Consider the following 20,258-nt stretch of genomic DNA (forward strand, 5'->3'; position numbering starts at 1 on the left):
CCCAGCTGATGCTGTGAGGCTACGGATGAGGTGAAAGCTTGCAGATCACCTGGACCTCACAAAAAACCTACAAGTAGCTCAGTTGAACCAGAGAGCTACACAGAGTGGAGAGGCTCTTGCAGGAGACCCTGGGTCAGGGGAAAGAACCTGGTTTATGTATGACGCTCAGGCAGGTAGCCTGCAGAAGCAGGGAGACTCGCCTTAACTCCCAGACAGATGGCCTGTGGAGTGTGATCCTGCAGAGGGAGTAAACAGAATCTTCTGGAGGAACCTGAGTCAAGAGGAGGGAAGGACAGTTTGATATACAGAACTTGTGTTATTTTGAAGAAATAAAAGAGAATCTCTGAAGAAAGGAGGATTGGAATCCTGTAGCTGGAGAGTGTACTTTAGTGCACAGGCTGATTAGTTAGCCCACTAGCTGACCGACAACTACTGCACCAAATCCATCACAGGGCAGGAGAGGTACTGGGCATCTGGTATCACAAGTGCTATCTCTGGGGAAGGAAATGGGAAACGAAGAGAAATTCTTTCTTGACCTGCAGAGGGGTGTGGCAAGGGGATTCTGCTAGAATGTTTACATGCAGAAAGGGAAAGTATTTTTGATTTAGGCAAGAGGACAGAGAATTAATGAGGGAATAAATCCGTCACCACCAAGCTAGGAGTCTGCAGAGGCAAGTCCTGAAAGAACAAATGCAAGGGCAAAGGCCACAAGCACCACTATCTCAAAGAAGCTATTGCAGTGGTTCAGCATATACCATCTCACCTTCAAAGAACAATGACATGTAATTATTAGTGTCCTGTTGGCTCCCAGCAATGCATTTCCACGGCAATCCACCTTACTAAAGAGCAGGGAAAAAGAGAACGGGAATTCCCAGAACATGCATTTCTTGTCCTTAAAGTCTGTGCATTTTTTTGGTAATGTTTTGTTAGGTTGCACTGGCCACCGGTTGTGTCTGGCCTGCATATTAGAATACTTAATCAATTTGATTTACAGGATTTGTGTTGAGTCCAACAGGCATACTTTAGGTTATTCTCAATACAGTATCATTTCACTATGCCATACAGTTAATGTATAAAAGCATATCTGCAACAAAAGATAAAAAAGCAAACAACAAAAAAAGCCACCACCAAAGGAAACATGGTTATATTTAATAGCATCAGTTGCCAACATTTAATCCTTTTTATTTCAGCATCATCCAACCTCATTCCCCTGCACTGGCAAAATATGTGCCCACAGCAACTCTCATTTGGTTCACCGAGCTAATACAAGCAGCACTGACTAAAGTCACAGGTTCAGGTGACGATGTTTGTCTGTCCAGCTGTGCCTAATTTGTGGCAAGGCCTAAAACCTCCATAGTTTATTGAACACTCGGTCAGGCTCCCACAAACATTGTACAGAACGCAACAGGCAGACATTCAGAGACCCTGTACTGTAACTGCATGTCAGCAGTCCCTCTGTGCAAGGATATGTGCACTGTTTCTTTCCGTGTAGCAGGAAGCCAGGCAGGATAGCCTGGAGGAAGAGTCTAGGAAGAAGCTACATAGCAAAGAAGAGAGAATCTTTTGGGATTATGCTGTTTTTCTTATTCTAATGAAGATTCTTGTTCAGTGTTTGAAGAAAGCAACTTTTCGTGATTCTTTGCCATTGTCACCTGCCCCTTTGCACGTAACCTTCCAAATCCATAATACATCATCATAATACACCCACCAAGTTTGGAGTTGAATTGTCCTAGTTTGGGTAGTTGGTAGCACTGCCAGACCCAAGTGTTCAAAAATCATGAGGTTGGCTTAAAAACATGAGATTAATAATAATAATAATAAATAAAACACTTTGGATTCTTTTTATTTACCTTCTGTTTGAGGGCCTTTAGGGTGCACTCAGGTCATGTTTTCAAGCTTTTCTCTGCAACCATGAGGGCTAGAAACTTTCATAAAAAAAAAAAAAAAAAGCTGAGCTTCTCATAACTCCAGGAGCTGGGTCTTAAAGAAAAACACCAAATATTGTGAGACTCATGATAAAATCACGAGAGTTGACAACAGTGAGTTGAGATATAGCTTCTTAATTCAGGGCAGCAGTGGATATACAGGCTCACCGAGAATACATGTGGGGATGAAGATTCCATTAATATAAACGTTGTTGGATAGCAGCAGCACAGATGTGTCCGCTCCTGAAAAGCCTGGAGTTTATAAAAAATGTTTGCATCATACACTGTGTCTGGCCTGCCTGTGTACACATATAGAGATCAGCTACCCTGGATATGACTACACTGGAGCTGGAGGTGTAGTTTCCAGGTTGGATAGATATACCTCTGTTCAAGCTAGTATGCTAAAAATAGAAGTGTAGCTGCAGCAGGATGGGCTAAGTACCTAGGGTCTTGAATGGGATCGTACTTGCGGTGGCTAGCTGTACTGCCACCCTCGCCACTGTCGCGTCTACTATATTTAGTGCACTAGCTCAGGGGTCGGCAACCTTTCAGAAGTGGGGTGCCTAGTCTTCATTTGTTCACTCTAATTTAAGGTTTTGCATGCCAGTAATACATTTTCACATTTTTAGAAGGTCTCTTTCTATAAGTCTTTAATATATAACTAAACTATTGTTGTATGTAAAGTAAATAAGGTTTTAAAAATGTTTAAGAAGCTTCATTTAAAATTAAATTAAAATGCAGAGCCCCCTGGACCGGTGGCCAGGACCTGGGCAGTGTGAGAGGCATTGAAAATCAGCTTGCGTTCCGCCTTTGGCACGCGTGCCATAGGTTGCCTACCCCTGCACTAGCTCAATCAGAGCTAGTGCAAGTATGTCTACCTCTGCTGGAAAGACTCATGATCCATTAAGCTGGCATCACCATGATAACCCTTTTTGTCAGATATACCTCTGGGCTTGATGTGGAGGGACAGAATGGATATTTGGGTTCCCTCTACACATCCTGCATAGTTTGGGAAGCCCAGTAATGACCTCTTGTGCATTTGCCATGTTGATCACAATGCCCTGCAACATACCTCCGTAACAACAGCAACCACTGTGTACCAAACTGATGCTCAGGTAAGCAGTAACTAGCTTCCACTGTGCAACCCCAATCCATCAATTAATTTTCTTCTAAAGTAACAGGATGGGTCAGATGATTGGTCTAGAAACTGTACTACCAAGCTCTGATTCCTCCAAAGCAAGCAGCTCAGGAGGAAGTGGAGAGACTTTGGGTCTCCTCTGGAGAGAGTTGGTTATTTTCTAGTCCTAGTAAGGTGCCCCAGCACTGTGGGTATGGATGTCTTATAAATGTGAACAACAACATAACAGTTATAATGTTATTACTACAGAACAAATAGATAAGTTCATGGACTGTTCAGTGCAAATATAAGATAGTAAGGCACTTTTAGAATTAAGTGAATATTTAAAATTATAATGTACTTTTTACACCTTTGCAAAATAATTTGTACATCTCTACTCATGGTCACTACAATTTTAAGTGTCATTATAAAGGTTGAGAGCAGACAGGATTGGCTACTAACTTTGTCTGTTACATACCAAGGAATCTCTCAAAACCTGGATGACTGGGCAACAAAATGACACATGAAATTCAATGTTGATAAGTGCAAAGTAATGCACATTGGAAAACATAATCCTAAGTATATATACAAAATGATGGGTTCTAAATTAGCTGTTACCACTCTAAAAAGAGATATTTGAGTAATTGTGGACAATTCTCTGAAAACATCTGCTTAATGTGCCTCAGCTGTCAAAAAAGCTAACAATATTAGGAACCATTAGGAAAGGGATGGATAACAAGACAGAAAATATCATAATGCCACTATATAAATCCGTGGCACATCCCCACCTCAAATACTGCCATGCATTTCTGGTTACCTTATCTCAAAAATATATATTAGAAATGAAAAAGGTACAGAGAAGGGTAACAAAAATGATTAAGGGTATGGAACAGCTTCCATATGAGGAGAATTTAAAAAGACTGGGATTGTTCACCTTAGAAAAGAGACAACTAATGGGGGATATGATACAGGTCTATAAAATCATGAATGGTGTGGAGAAAGTGAATAGGGAACTGTTATTTACCCTTTCACATAACATATGAAATTAATAGGTAGCAGGTTTAAAACAAACATAAGGAAGTATTTCTTCACACAACACACAGTCAACCTGTGGAACTTGTTGCCAGGGGATGTTGTGAAGGTCAACAGTATAACTGAGTTCAAAAAAGAATTAGGTAAGTTCCTGGAGGATAGGTCCATCAATGGTTACTAGCCAAGATGGTCAGGATGCAACGCCAGGCTCTGGGTGTCCCTATACCTCTAAGTGCCAGAAACTGGGAATGGACAACAGGGGATGGATCATTTGATAATTGTGCTGTTCTGTTTGTTTCCTCTGATGCCTCTGGCACTGGTCACTGTCGAAAGACAGTACACTAGGCTAAATGGACCATAGGTCTAACCTAGTATGGCCATTCTTCTGTTCTTACATAACTAACTTCTCTTTTTATAGCATTGAACATTCTCATTACTTTCCCAATAAAATCTGACTTAAATTTACCTGTGACTTTATAAATGAGGCAAGTCTTTCTGTTACATCAATTTTATGCTAATCTAACTCTATTGATTTCAACAGAGTTATACTGCATAAAACCAGTGCTGCTGAGAATCAAGTTCATGATTTCATGTAAGGCCATAGAAGGGAGTTTCATTATTTTTATAAGAACAATTTTCCATGACTACATTCTTCTCTATTCAGTGGAAAACAGGAACACCCAACAGGAGTGCACAGCATAACTGAGAGAGGAGGAGACAGATGGAGCAAAACATATCAGGAGCAGAGACTGGAGAGACATAGTACAGGGCCCAATAACTTGGGTGTCTAAAGTTGGACATGTTCATCTGTAGTTAGCAATCTAAATATCCATTTCAGGCATTAGGTGTTGAGTAGATGTCTAAACATGGTGTATATATTTTAGTTCAAAAAACAGGATCTCAGGCAGTGGAGTCACCTCTCATAGCACTATTAATCAAGAAAGCCCCCTCAGAAGAACCAGTCTTTGGGGGGAGGGACAGAGGTTTTTACTTCCTCACAGCAAACTCCCAAATGCAGAAAGCATGTCCTCTCTCCCATGAGTCCAGTGTGACGGAAACAGGACTGGACCCAGGACTCGGATTCAGATAAACACTTAAGCATGTACTTAAGTCAATCCTTATTCAGGAAGCACCTGACTTCAATGGTACTTAGCACATGCTTAAGTGTTTTGCAGAACTGGGGCCAAGGACAGCAAGCTGAAGAAAGTGGAAGAATAGGGAGCTTTATTTACATCAACTCTGCTTTAGTTGAGCAGCCTGGTAATTTCTGCATACAGATTTATTTATTTCATTAATTGTAATATGTCAGAATGATTCAACTTTTCTACTTAGATAGTTTAGCCTGCTGTGTAGTCAGCACACACTGAACTTTCTGAGGCTAGTGGGCCCTAGAGGCCTACCAATAATGTCTTCTTGATGCAGCCCATCAGAGCTGTGTAGCAGTTTGTTTTGTTTAATACAAAGCAAATAATACTCCTTGGAATTTTTCCATTGCAGAATAATGGAAAATGGAACTTTCAGAAATGTATTTTTAGAACAAAGTTCTTGCTGTGACTTCACTAAGTAGATCAGAATACTGGAATGAAGATTTCCATTTTTCAGAAAAAGCACTTAACTTTCAATTATCAAAAGTGCTCTGTTGTAAGAATGGCTATAAAGCACTAAATATTTGCAATTAGTCATCTAGAAATATTTATTCTGGATCTGGAGCTTCACCTCTGCAGAATCTCTGCTTAGAATGGACTGACAAAGCTCCACAGCTCCATGGGACGCGCACACCTTCTGTGGAGTACCAAGATCAGTTCTGCAGGGTCCTCCCACAAGCAAGTGCACAGAGGGTGGGTGGTGGTGGGATCCGGGTAGTGATGAGTGGAGGTGGAACGATCCATTTCAAGGTACCAGTATCTCTTTGGGGCTCTTACATCTAGAGAGAAAGACCACTCATCCGACAGAGAAGAGAGTAGCACACTGCCTGATATTTGGTCTGTAGGCTGCTGCCCAGGATTCTGGATTAAAAGCACTAAACTATAAGGCTGAGATTTTCAGTCACTTATTGAATACCCAAATTATTTCTGTGGCTTTGAAAATCCCACCCCAAGGATTCCAGTCATTTGTGCTCTTTGATATTACAAGTTTCAAAATCCTCCTCTAGGAGTTTGAGAGCTCACAATTGGCAAGTTACGTTTTAAGAAAAACTGAGTATCAACCATTGTATATCCATTTACCTTGCACTTACATGTATGCTTTGTTTCTCTTAATAAAATATCAGTGTCTGCCTATAAACCTGACACCATGAGGAAAGCCTTGTAGCCTGAATTATTGGTATTTTTACTGTGAAGATACACACAAGCATACTTAAGTAAAAGGATTTCTCATTGTTATGCTGCAATTGACTTAGCATTTTGGATTCAGAGAAAAATCAAAATCAAATTGCCTAGCTAGTTTACAGTAGATACAAATAAAGTTTAAGATATTAAATATAAAAACCATTTCATTTACACTACAGTTGTGAAACAAACTGATAATAGCAAGGAAACTCAAGGCTGAGCTGAATTCACTGTTAAATTTAAACACAGCACAAAAGTCTGAGTTTAGGGCCCAATCTGGCAATCACTTGAGCACTTGCCCATTAACTCAACATGATTACTTACGTGTATAAATTTAAGGATGTGCGTAAGTGTTTGAAGGATTGTGGCCTAAGAATGAAGTACCAACATTAATTAATCTGATAGAATCAGCCAGACACTCATCATAATGTATACTTCCCTGATATTACAAAAATGTCCCTGAAAGATAATAAAAAGAACACTATCTGACCCAAAGCCTTTGATGGTTGCTTTGGACTGGCTATGGCATCTTGAGAGAGAAGGAAAAACTTAGGCAGCTCTTTAAAAAAAAAAAAAAAAAGTTATGGACTCAACAGACCAAGAGAGCTCCCTGTAGAGTTTTTCCACAGTGTATTTAGAATATTTTGTAAAAGGCTATTATTTATCCAAAAGACTTAAATGCTTCTAGAGGAGCAGTTTCAGTCTATTGTGAAAGTATACATTTAGAGAGTGTATTATATGTACTAAAAGTGGGTTGTAAAAGTCTTAATAAAAAAAATAGAGACACAAGGTGGGTGAGGTAATATTTTTTATTGGACCAACTTCTGTTGGTGAAAGAGACAAGTTTTTGAGCTTACAGAGAGCTGTTCTTCAGGTCTAGGAGAGGTACTCAAAATGTCATAGGTAAATACAAGATGGAACCTACTGTTAAGCATAAACAGTTAACATGTTGCAAGGTGAAATGGGCAGTTAACACCTCTGCAGTCATATGACAAAGGAAGGTTAGTGGGTTACAGATTCTTGTAATCAGTCATAAATCCAGTGTCTTCACTGAGTCCATGATTTTTAGTGTCTAGCAGAGTGTGATAAGGTGTGTTCTCCACACTTGCCCTGAAGGGGTTAATGTAGACCAGAGGGGCCAATTAATTAGGCTGCAGACTGGGGGGAACTAAGGCCAAGGGGAAAGCCCTAATTAAGGGAAGATCCTCTGTGTAGGAACAGGAATGGGGTTCTACAAAGCCAGAGAGCTGATAGCAGAGAGAGGCTGCAGGGAAGTAGTCTGTAGTCACTCCCTGGGAGAAGGGGTGTGTGTTTGGGGCTATAGAAATTAGCCTGCAGTTACTCCCTGAGAGGAGAGAGATTGGGCTGACAAACCTGGGGGAGGGGAGGGGGGCATCAGAGCCAGAAGGAGTACGAAAGGCTCAGGCAAAAAGGCAGCAAGGTTCAGGATGGTGCAAACCTGGGCTGCTGACTAGAGGGTCCTGAGCTGGAATCCAGACTAGAGGGTGGCCCCAGGTTCCCCTGCCAGCCACTGTGGAAGTGGCACCATCGGGGCAGTGAATGAGAAGGCTGACTAAGACTGCTAGTAAGGAACTGACTTTGATACCTCGGAAGGGGGAAGCATGCATAGGGACCTGGCTGGAGGGCCAAGTCACGAAGAAGGAGCACCTTGAGTCGCAGAAAGCACGAGAGAGTCCAGCAGGGTGTGCAGCGAGTAGCAGAAGGGGACTCTGGACTGGGAAAGAGGTAATTCCCAGAGTGGCCAGGAAGAGGTGTCACCTGTGGTGCGGGGACCTGGTGAATTTATGAATTTAAGTTTCCAAGCTCATCTTTTGAAGGTGTTGTGCAGGTTTTCTTTGCAGATGAGGACTGAGAGGTCAGATATGATTGTTTTGTGAAAAGTGTTCACCCCTGGGACATAGCGTGTTTTTGTCTCTTTCACCTGCAGAATTTGACCCAATAAAAAAATATGACCTCATCCACCTTCTCTCTCTCTCTCTCTAACATCCTGGGACCAACACAGGTACTACAACACCGCAAACAATTTTTTTTTAAATTAAAAAAATAGTCAAATACTTAATAATAAGTATAATAATAATAATAATAATTAATAATAAATAAAAAAATACTTTACTTTGGATGTAAAGTAGCAATAACGGATTATCTGGGTAACTTTGTTTATAAATATCACAAGCAGCAAAGATAGTCATACACAGCACTCTTCATCCAGAGATCTCAGTGTGTTTTACATAGAAAAGTAAACATCACTATTTCCATTTTACAAAGGATAAACAGATGCACAGAGAGGTGAAGTGACTTGTCCAGGGTCACATAGGAAGTCACTGCAGAACTGGGAATAGCACCCAGGTTTCCTGACTACCATTCAGTGCTCTAGACATTCAAAACTACTGGCTCACTCAAATTAGGGCTATTTGCTGCAGAAAATATCCACGGCCTTCTGAGACAGCAGGAAGATCAGCAGACTGAAGAAAAGCTAACATACCATCATACACCCCACCAAACTTTACACCAGAATTCTGTATTCTGGGCCTATTCCTTTTACCTTTCCTACAAATCCCACAGGCCCACCCCTGTTCTCTGTATTCTGGACAGCCTCCATTATCCTCCATCCCTTCCCCTGTCATCTTTTTGGTGAGTAGTGGGAAGGACAGAAAATGAGGTTTCTCCAGACCAGTGGCCCCCGGCATCATCTCCTTAGTTGACAGAAGACAGCTAAAGAAACATCATTGGACCATATAGCTCCTTTGAAAATATTTCCCAGTTTACATGAGGAAAGCACCCACCTTTGCATTTAAATGTCAGAGGATACCTGCTGTCATTTACATGAGCTTGAGTGTTCCTGGGAAAGATATGATCTGAAGCAGCCATCAAAAGTGAAACTGTCATGATTCTGCAGCTACTGTGGAGGGGCACTGACCCCAGGAATTGGGAGCCAGCTCTTTGCCTGCTAAACCTCCAAGTTTCCATGGACCAACAGAAATGGTCCGATTCTGTGGTGAGTTGGGCTACTTTGGGTTATGCTTGCATCACAAACTACAGCCCTAAAGGCATCTTAGCAGGCGACAGGAGGATTCCCCCAACAGTGTAGCAGCTCATATGTCGAAAGTGTGGCTGAGACAAAGGGAACATGGCAGAGGTGTTAACATCCTTGTGATCACTGACATAGTGGGGGCTTGTCAAGGTTCCTTCCCCACTCTGAATTCTAAGGTACAGATGTGGGGACCTGCATGAAAGACCCCCTAAGCTTATTCTTACCAGCTTAGGTTAAAAACTTTCCCAAGGTACAAACTTTGCCTTGTCCTTGAACAGTATGCTGCCACCACCGAGCGTTTTAAACAAAAAACAGGGAAAGAGACCACTTGGAGACGTCTTCCCCCAAAATATCCCCCCAAGCCTTACACCCCCTTTCCTGGGGAAGGCTTGATAATAATCCTCACCAATTGGTACAGGTGAACACAGACCCAAACCCTTGGATCTTAAGAACAATGAAAAATCAATCAGGTTCTTAAAAGAAGAATTTTAATTAAAGAAAAGGTAAAAGAATCACCTTTGTAAAATCAGGATAGTAAATACCTTACAGGGTAATCAGATTCAAAACACAGAGAATCCCTCTAGGCAAAACCTTAATTTACCAAAAGACACAAAAACAGGAATATACATTCCCTCCAGCACAGCTTATTTTACAAGCCATTAAACAAGAAAATCTAACGCATTTTCTAGCTAGATTACTTACTAACTTTACAGGAGTTGCAAGGCTTACATTCCTGATCTGTTCCCAGTAAAAGCATCACACAGACAGACAGACAACCCTTTGTTCCCCCCCCCGCCCTCCAGATTTGAAAGTATCTTGTCCCCTCATTGGTCATTTTGGGTCAGGTGCCAGCGAGGCTACCTTAGCTTCTTAACCCTTTACAGGTGAAAGGGTTTTGCAGCTGGCCAGGAGGGATTTTATAGCACTGTATACAGAAAGGTGGTTACCCTTCCCTTTATATTTATGACAGGGTTGTTGCCAAACAGCATAAATTAGAGTAACCTTCAGGATACTCTAATTTAGTGGTTCTCAAGCAGGAGTCCAGGGTGGGGCCGCAAGAAGGTTTCAGGGGGGTCTGCCAAGCAATTAGACTTGCTGGGGCCCAGGGCAGAAAGCCGAAGCCCCACTGCATGGGGCTGAAGGTGGAGGCCCAGAGCCCCGCCACCCAGGGCGGAAGCCAAAGTCTGAGCAGTTTAGCTTTGCGAGGCCCCCCGTAGCATCGGACCCAGGCAATTGCCCTGCTTGCTACCTACTAACGCTGGCCCTGGCTTTTATATGCAGAAAAACAGTTGTTGTGGCACTGGTGGGCCATGGAGTTTTCAATAGCATGTTGGGAGGGGCCTCAGAAAGAAAAAGAAAGAACCCCTGCTCTAATTTATGCTGGAGACTGACCTGGTACCAGAATGGCCTAAGATTAAGCTTAGGGGAGAAATGTAAGTAAAACCTTTGTATACCAGCCCTATCTTGCCAGAGCTTCACTGAATGCTTTGTAGCCTCAGTGAAATATCTTGCCTGGAGCCTATCTTGGACTGGATATGGGCTTTAAACCATTTTACAAAGTATCTGCGCAATCCTTCTCCCATTGAAATAAGTAGTGACATTCCTATTCACTCCAATGGCAGCAGGATGGTCCCTGCTACGGTTTGCACACAAATAATTTGTAAATAAATAAAAAAAAAACATCGAAACTGCCACAGTGGCCAAATTTCCCTGCACTGGGTTGAAAATTCAAACCAATCTCCTTGTTGCTATGGTTTCTCTCTCTGTGCAAATGTGAAGTCCCATTAAATTTTTAGAGCTCAGATGTACACCACTGAAACACTCACAGTAACTTAACTATGGTGTACGGGGAGACTTTGGCAAACCAGTAAAGTGCCTGAAACCACTACGGCTTATTGCTAAAAGCAGCCAAGTCAGCAGGCTGTAAATTAGCCAAGTCAGCAGGCTTAGCTTAACCAAGGCAGGAGGGGAAGGGGGTTTTTGGGTGCCACAGAAAGGGCAGCTTGAGCCCGTGTCCTTCCTGATAAGAATTGCGTTGAAGTTGCTGATACATGCATCTTAGAAGAGCAGGATGTGCCCCAGGAATGTCTCTTGGGGCCTCAAGGCTGCAAACGTTGGAAAACCCACACCTGGTTAATCGATAATCAGAAGGAACCTCTCACTTGACCATTGAAACTGCTTACTTAACGAGTTTGCTTTAAGGGACATGTCATTCTATTACTAATGTATAAATAAAGGGGAAAAGTTTGAGGTAGGGGGACTCTTCAGGACTGGACTCTCCCACTGGATACATCTTGTGTTCCCCACTAGCAGACGGGCTGTTGCTGTGCCACTCGAGAGCCACACTCAGTTTTGGTAATTATCAAGGGTTGGGGGTGTTTTACTAACCTGTTGCAGACATGTGTACAAGTGCTTGAGACGAAGTAAAGTTTAGCTTTAAGTGAAAGCGCTCTTGTGTAGTCCTGTTTGTGCCAGCCATCTATCGGTCGGATGGCCGTGTCTCCCCCGATTTATTTCCTGACACCACTTTGCACAGAATAAAAGTTACAAAGAGCTTTGGGTTGAAAGAACCCCGGGTAACAATGGCACCACAAATATATTGTTTCACGGTTGGGTTTTTTTAAAAATCTAATCTACATGGTATAGAATCAGTTAAAAATAAAAATCAAAGTTTACCTGAAGTTGCTGTTCTAGTTCTGGAAAAGCCAAAGGAAAGGTGTTTTCAGGAGGAGTATCATCTAAAATGTAAACAGACATTTTGAAAGATAACACTTACTATAAAGGGATTTCACATGCTCAGTTGACATAGTATGGCATGTATGTTGTCCCTTCTGTCCTGATCCTGCAAAGACTTACACACATACTTAACTTGATACAAGTGCGTAGTCCTACTGAACTCAGTAGAACTACTCATGGGTGTAAAGTTAAGTCTTTGCAGGACTGGAGCCTTACTTTGTGTTACAATAATCCTGAAACAGAGTCACACTTATAGAATGTATTATAGCACAGTAAATTAATTAATCAATCAATCAAAACATCAAGACAATTTCTATCCCCTGCTTCCCAATTACAGAACAAATAATTCAGGTGTCTGCCATACACACCCATGCCTTCAATGAGCTCGTGACTTCAGTAAAGAGTGAGGCCTTGTCTACACTGGCAAGTTTCTGCGCAGTAAAGCAGCTTTCTGCGGTATAACTCCCAAAGTGTAGACACTGCCAAGCCACTTAGTGCGCAGAAACTGCGCAGTTGCAGCACTTAAAAAAAACCACCCTGACGAGAGGCGCAGAGCTTTCTGTGCTGGGGCTACAGCGCCACGGTGCCGGTGTAGACACCCTCGTTGCTTACAGCACTGCAATTGGCCTCTGGGAGGTGTCCCACAATGCCTGTTCTCGCCTCTCTGGTCATGGGTTTCAACTCTACTGCCCTGCCCTCAGGTGACCAACCGTGAGTCCCGCCCCTTAAATTTCTTGGAAATTATGAAAGTCCCTTCCTGTTTGCTCGGTGACATGTGAAGTGGTCTCAGCACATCTTTCCAGGTGGCCATGCCTGCTCCACGCGCTAGGCGATCCCCCACTTGGAGCAATGCCGAACTGCTGGACCTCATCAACATTTGGGGAGCGGGGGCTGTCCAGTCCTAGCTGCACTCCAGCAGTAGGAATTATGATACCTACAGACAGTTCGCGATGCATGACAGAAAGGGGCCATGACCAGGACACACTGCAGTGTAGGGTCAAAGTGAAGGAGCTGCGGAACGCCTACCACAAGGCGCGGGAGGCAAACCGCCACTCCGGTGCTGCGCCCAAAAGCTGCCGGTTCTACAAAGAGCTGGATGTGATAATTGGTGGTGACGCCACCTCCACTGCGAAGTCCCCTGTGGATACTTCGGTTGCTCACGGGCTAGTCGAGAGTGGATGGAGCCAGGAGGAGGAAATCTTGGACGAGGATGTGGAGGGGGACCCAGAGGCAGAGGACGACTGAGAGGTCAGAAGGGCATGCAGTCAGGAGCTCTTCTTTACCCCGGAGGAGGCTAGCCAGTCACAGCTGTTGGAGTTTGGCAAAGCACAAACAGGAGAGGAGCCCCCTGGTAAGTAGCTTTGATTTTGGGAATCGCTGAAGCAAGTTGTTGGGGGCAGGACGGTTGCAGAAAGCAGTCTTGGGTCTGCATGATGCGCATACCACCACACGCCTAGCCTGAACAGCGGAACAGGGTGTTGATTGACTCCCTCACTTCACAGGAATCTGCCTCAGAGATCTCCAGGAAACTCTCATGGAGATACTGGGCAATCTGCTGCCACAGGTTCTTTGGCAGAGCTGCTTTGTTTCTTGCCCCATTAAGAGTAACTTTCCCACGCCACTCTGCCATCACTGTGGGGCCAGGAACCATTGCTGCAAACAGGTGAGACACAGAAGGGCCAGGGCAGAAGCCGCAGTCTTGGAGAAGACCCTCCCTTGATTCCCTGCTCACCCTCTACAGCGAGTTATCTTCCATAATGAACACAGCCTGTGGAAAATGTGGGGACAGTAATGATTATAGGGCCCCCCCTATAGTGCTGGCTCTCCCCAAGAGCCACATGCCCAGTGTAAAGTATGGTCCTGGAACACTGATTTCCACTGCCCCTGCGGTTACTCACCATTTTGGGGGTCTTGTGGCTCATGTGTGCTTGCCTGGGGTCAGCCAGTTAATGACAGGTATGTGAATAGTGGTTTTAAATCAGTGGTCTGTGTATTGGAAACAATACTGCTTCTGTAAAATGTTGCATTTTGGCTTCACAGATATGACCTTGGGAGCCCAGCCTCCCTCTTCGTTATCGCTGGCTGAACTGCTGCGCAGAATTAGAAAGTGGCCACGAAGAACTAAAGAGGACTTTCTGCGTGATGTCATGATGCACTCCGCGGCCGAAAAACAGTAATTGAAGGAGTGGCAGGACAGCAAGAAGAGGGACCGAAAGGAGAATGCAGCGTGCCAGAATGAAGCCACGGAGTGGCTCTTAAACGTTATGGAGCGCCAAGCGGACACGCTCCAGGCGCTACTAGCTCTGCAAACCAAGCAGCTCCGTGCCCGCCCTCCCCTGCAGCCGCTGTCACAAAACTCTTTCCCATGCACCCCCCAGACACCACCAACACACTCTTATCAACCTCCTGGCTCCAGTCTGTACCCACAGCATTCCACTCCTCCCCCCGTCACAGTCCAGCATGGCGGACTCCCAGTACCCACTGCACTCAACACCCATCCCTCTGCAGTTTAGCCCTCCTGAAGTACAGTACCCGCTGCACTGTACTCCAAAGGACAAGGCTGCATATGATACCTGGACATACACAAATCTTTAACCGTCCCTGGGACCCCACCTCCTCTGGGACCCTCCCTTCCCCTATCCTCCACCCCCCACAGGGCTGATGTGTTTTTTTGTTTGTCTCTCTCCTCCGGTTGTTGTTTTTTAATAAAGGAATCGTGCTGGTTTGAAAGAAATCTTTATTTCATTCACTGAAAGCAAAGAGAGCCTGCAAAGCAACAGGCAATTTTCTTCAACCTTCACAGTGCATCGTCTGCACCAATCACAATCACCTCCCAGCATTACAAGCACTGCACTCCTGAGCATAGCAACAAATATTAGTGGCTTTCAGCTTCAAATTGCTGCCTCAAGGCATCCCTGATCCTTATGGCCCCGCGCTGCGCCTCTCTAATAGCCCTGGTCCCTGGTTGTTCAAATTCAGCCTCCAGGCGCTGAGCCTCAGTGGTCCAGCCCTGAGTGAAGCTTTCACCTTTCCCTTCACAAATATTACGGAGCGTACAGCATGCAGCTATAAGCATAGGAATAGTGTCATCAGCCAGGTCCAGCCTGCCGTATAGGCAGAGCTAGCGGGCCTTTAAATGGCCAAAAGCATGCTCAACAGTCATTCTGCACTTGCTCAGCCTGCTGTTGAGCTGCTCCTTGCTGCTGTCAAGGTTCCCCATGTATGGCTTCATAAGCCACAGCATTAAGGGTAGAGAGGTTCTCCCAGGATCACAATGGACATTTCAACTTCCCCTAAGGTGATCTTCTGGTCCGGGAAGAAAGTCCCTACTTGCAGCTTCCTGAACAGGCCAGTGTTCCAAAAGATGTGTGTGTCATGCACCTTTCCAGACCAGCCTGTGTTAATGTCTGTGAAACACCCACGGTGAGCCACAAACGCCTGGAGAACTATAGAGAAATACCCCTTCCAATTAATGTACTCAGTGGCTAGGTGGTCTGGTGCCAGAATTGGAATATGCATGCCATCTATCGCCCCTCTGCAGTTAGGGAAGCCCATTTGTGCAAAGTCATCTACAATATCATGCACATTGCTCAGAGTCGCGGTCTTTCAGAGCAGGATGCGATTAATGGCTCTGCACACTTCCGTCAACACGAGTCCAACGGTTGACTTTCCCACTCCGAACTGGTTAGCGACCGATAGGTGGCAGTCTGGAGTAGCCAGCTTCCACAGTGCAATTGCCACGTGCTTCTCCAGTGACAGGGCAGCTCTCATTCTCGCGTCCTTGCGCCGCAGAGCTGGGGCAAGCTCATCACACAGTCCCATAAATGTGGCTTTCCTCATGTGAAATTGCTGCAGCCACTGCTCGTCATCCCAGACGTAGATGATGATATGATCCCACAACTCAATACTTGTTTCCTGAGCCCAAAAGCGGCGTTCCACTGTGGTCAGCACCTCCATGAATGCCACAAGAAATCTCGTGCTACTACATGTGGCGAGATCAATCTCAAACGCCTCTTGCCTTTGTAGTTTAAAGAATAACTCCACTGCCACTCGTGACGTGTTAGTGAGAGCGAGCAGCATATTGGTCAACAGTGTGGGATCCATTCCTGCAGACCAAAGAGGCAGAGCGTGCAGTATACAAACCATTAAAACATGGCATCAAATGAGGACGGAAGCACAGGGATTGCTGGGATGCGAAGCAATGCATCACGGGGCATTGGGACAGGACCCAGGATGCCCTGCGACCCCCTTCGCCTTCTCACAGCTCTTAGCGGCAGAAAAGGAAAAGATGCTGTGTGGGATAGCTGCCCAGAATGCATCGCTCCAAATACCGCTGAAAGTGCCACAAGTGTGAACAAGCTATTGCGCAGGCAGCTGATAGTGTGAACACACAACAGCGGTTTCCCTTCAGCGCTCTCTGAGCGGTGATGTAACTGCCGGTGATGTAACTCTGCCAGTTTAGACATATCCTAAAGAGAGTTCATCACCTGCTAGGGGTACTCAGAACATTGCAGGGTTGGGCCCAATTGTAAGTATGACTTCTAAACAGTCTTGAAAATGACTTTTCTGCTGTGGTTTACTAGGGCTAAAATAACAATATGAGAAACAGTTTTCCCCCTGTAGTAAGTGTAATGCCCATGGAACACACCACAGATTCTTTGTGTAGCTAGAGAGGAATGATACAGCACAGACAGCAGCAGTGCAAGCTTCTCCATATCACATTACTTATGTGTCTTTACTCTGACCTGGAAGGACCCACCTGCAGGGATGAAGTTAATTCATTCATTATGCTCAATCAAATCAAGGGCTCTTTAACATAGGCTGCCAACCAGGTGTGACTGAGTGCCAGTCATGCCCATTTTGTGGTGCTCACTAGGAACTGGACTGAGAATAGAAATGTGAATCATACTCCTGTGGCAATATTAATTACTCATAGTCACTGTCACACGAACAGTTTTGCATTGGATTTCACTGTTGTTTCTGTATCTTGCTGCAGGTTAGAGATCTTTATTATTAGCTAGCTTTCAGAGTCTGTTGTATGCAATGTCACAATTAAACCACGGGTTGTTTACACAGTAGAAAACTGCTGAGGCAGGATCTTGTAAGCTGCTTTTTGCCGTCAGACCTCTGTCTGCCCACAGAGCCTCACTGAATCAATAGGGCTTTGTGGGGATGCAGAGGTCTGCTCACGCAGAGTATCTTGCCAGATATTCTGCACCTCTGTATCCTACTATCAGTGGTCATGGAGTGCAGTGATTGTGGCGGGGAATAGGGAAAATAAACAACCTTGTTCCAGGCCAAGTATACAGAGTATATATTGGCTAGTATACAGTCAAAGCCTTGCTTTAACTAATATAGAGTTGGTGTCCAGGGCAATGAGCTGGCCTTACCATGAATCATACTGTATTGCACACTGGACATGGTGCAAACAAACAAACAAACAAAAGTGAGGGCTATACCAAGGAAAAATGAAGTGGAGAAGAGGGCAACAACACAAGTAAAACAAATAGAGAGTCCACAGATACCAAAATCTAGTATTAATATTCTGAGGCTCAGTTTGCAGTATTATTAAAAACATCTTCCCACCACCTACCCACAAGGTTTCTCCTGCAAGACATTTAAATTTTTTAATTGCATAAAGTTACTTCACATCAACGTGCCAGTGTTTACGTTTAAGTTGCTGTTGCCTTCTTGTGCAAATTTTAAAAATAGACGAATATTCTAAAAGAAGAAAGACAAATCATGCTGCATAGCCAAATTGAAAGAAGGACTATGACTCAGTCAGACCAGTAGTACAACTGCTCTACAACATTTGGACTAGTAGTTGTAAAATATTTTGACAGCAATATTGGATCAGAGTTGTGGAGAGCAGTTAAACTGACATTTGACAATTCCAGCAGTACAACATACTGTACCAGTAGCAGTAAGAAACACCCCTCATGATTTTAATTTTCAAAAGAAATCAAGAACATGTAAAGCAGGAATTGCTGTTATTTTTCACATGCACAAGATTTTAAATATATCTTCTTTTTGAATTTTTGACTGTTTCAAATTATTAGAAATGTTACACTACGAACTGCAGTGTAGTTAATAGAAGCAGCAAATAAAAAAATAAAACAAATTCCCTAAATAAATTTTAAAAGGATGAACTTTAAAAAGAAATAATTTCAGAGGAAATCCTTTCAATAAGCAGATGTTCACTGCTTATTTTCTGAACACAAAGTGACTGAGTCAATGGTACTAAAAATAGACCTTATTGGTATCTTAACCATTATAGCATACCATAGTACATTTTATAATGGGCCTGCCTTAGCATCTACTCAACAGCTGCAAGGGTTTTTTTTTAGTCACACTAGTTTAAAACATCTTTAAATCAACTTCTTTGTGCTGTTATACACTAGATAAACTAAGAACTTAAGTGGCAGGAATTTTCTTGAATTCAGAAATTCATACACATACTTATAGACTAAAGCAAGGTAAAAAAACCACCAGCGCCACCCCCCAGGCACCGACCCAGTATAAGACTGGGATTTTCAAAGGAGCGTAAAGGGAGCTAGGCACCCAACTCCTAGTGAACTTCAATTGAAGCCTAACTCCATTAGATTCCTTTGAAAATCGCAGTTTAAGTTCCCAGTCCAACTCCCACTAAAGTTGATGGCAGTCTTTTTACCATTGTCTGGGAGTAGAATACACAACATTCCAATGCTGTCTTACAAATAGTTGCGTAGCACACTGGCAAAGTGTGTGTTGTATCCTTCTTTAAGGGCTGATCCACATATAGGTGACATAAGCAGACATCTTTTCTGTATGTGGATCAGCCCTTAAAGAAGGATACAACACACACTTTGCCAGTGCGCTACACAACTATTTGTAAGACAGCAGTGGAATGTTATGTCTCAGGATTCCTGGTTTCTAATCCTGGCTCTGAGAGGGCAGTCTCTAGAGGCCAGAGCAGTGTTTACAGGCAGACAAGCACAGACACTGCTTGCTAAAAGGCACTGTGGCTAAATGAATGAGTCTTGGCTCTATCATATGAGAGCCGTGGGTTCTATTCCCAGTTATGCCTGAAATGACCTTGTGCAGCCTCTCAGTTACCTTACTTGTAAAAGGATAGGGGGAAAATGATTGCCTGCCCTTAGGATAGGAATATGAGGGGCTTGTTTAATAATAAGTGTTATGGACTTCACAAAAATATTAACAGCACCCATGAGCTTCCTGCTCAGCATACTTTCTCCTAAGCTAAAGGATGTTCCGTGGGGGACTCTCAGTCTCATGCCCCTTAAGGGCCTTTCTCATAAATTCCTGTGAAATCCTCAGAAAAATGATATTACTGTCTACCAAAAACAGAACATGGTTTTAAGGATTAATCAGGGATATTATTATTACTATTTTTATATGAGCCTCTAAATAGAAAATGTATGCACTTTGAAACCCACACATGTTAAAATCATGAATTTATTATTTGTACTACAGTAGTTTCCAAAGTTCCCAATTAGGATCAGGGACCCATTCTGGCAGGCACTGTACAAACATACAGGATTACAGCATCCCTGCCCCAAGGAGCTAACAGTCTAAGGATATGTCTACACAGCAAAGAAAAATCCACAGCTGGCCTGTGCCAGCTGACTCAGGCTCATGGGGCTCAGGCTTCAGGGCTGTTTCACTGCTGTGTAGACTTCCAGGCTCAGGCTGGCACTGGAGCTCTAGGACCCTCCCACCTCACAGGGTCCTAAAGCCCAGCCGCCAGCCTGAGCCCAGAGACCTACACAATAATGTAACACCCCCTGCAGCTTGATCCCCTCAAGTCTGAGTTGGTTGGCATGGGCCAGCCGTGGGTTTTTCTTTGCTGTGTAGATATATCTTTAGATTGGGGTGGGCAAACTTTTTGGCCCGAGGGCCACATCGGGGTGCGAAACTGTATGGAGGGCTGGGTAGGGGAGACTGTGCCTCCCCAAACAGCCTGGCCCCTGCCCCCTATCTGCCCCCTCCCACTTTCCACCCCCTGACTGCCCCCCTCAAAGCCCCTGACCCCTCCAACCCTCCCTGCTCCTTGTCCCCTGACCTCCCCC

At 44.0% G+C, this 20,258-nt stretch overlaps 1 protein-coding gene across 8 annotated transcripts in view; it reads right to left on the reverse strand.

The window, feature by feature from the left end:
• Window positions 1-20,258, reverse strand: part of MAP3K7CL (MAP3K7 C-terminal like) — a 77,607-nt gene that overhangs the window by 20,419 nt on the left and 36,930 nt on the right. For 6 of the 8 annotated variants that reach the window (XM_074971019.1, XM_074971003.1, XM_074970998.1 and 3 more), the window contains one exon: window positions 12,130-12,191. The exons of 1 other annotated variant lie outside the window; for it this stretch is intronic. In XM_074971019.1, the coding sequence (XP_074827120.1) occupies window positions 12,130-12,191 (62 nt within the window). Of the gene's footprint in view, window positions 1-1,850; window positions 1,928-12,129; window positions 12,192-20,258 lie in introns of those variants that run through there. One more of the 8 variants, XM_074971032.1, reaches the window with a different exon arrangement.

This window comes from Natator depressus, chromosome 1 (assembly GCF_965152275.1).
Source record: "Natator depressus isolate rNatDep1 chromosome 1, rNatDep2.hap1, whole genome shotgun sequence".
NCBI classification, from domain to species: domain Eukaryota; kingdom Metazoa; phylum Chordata; order Testudines; family Cheloniidae; genus Natator; species Natator depressus.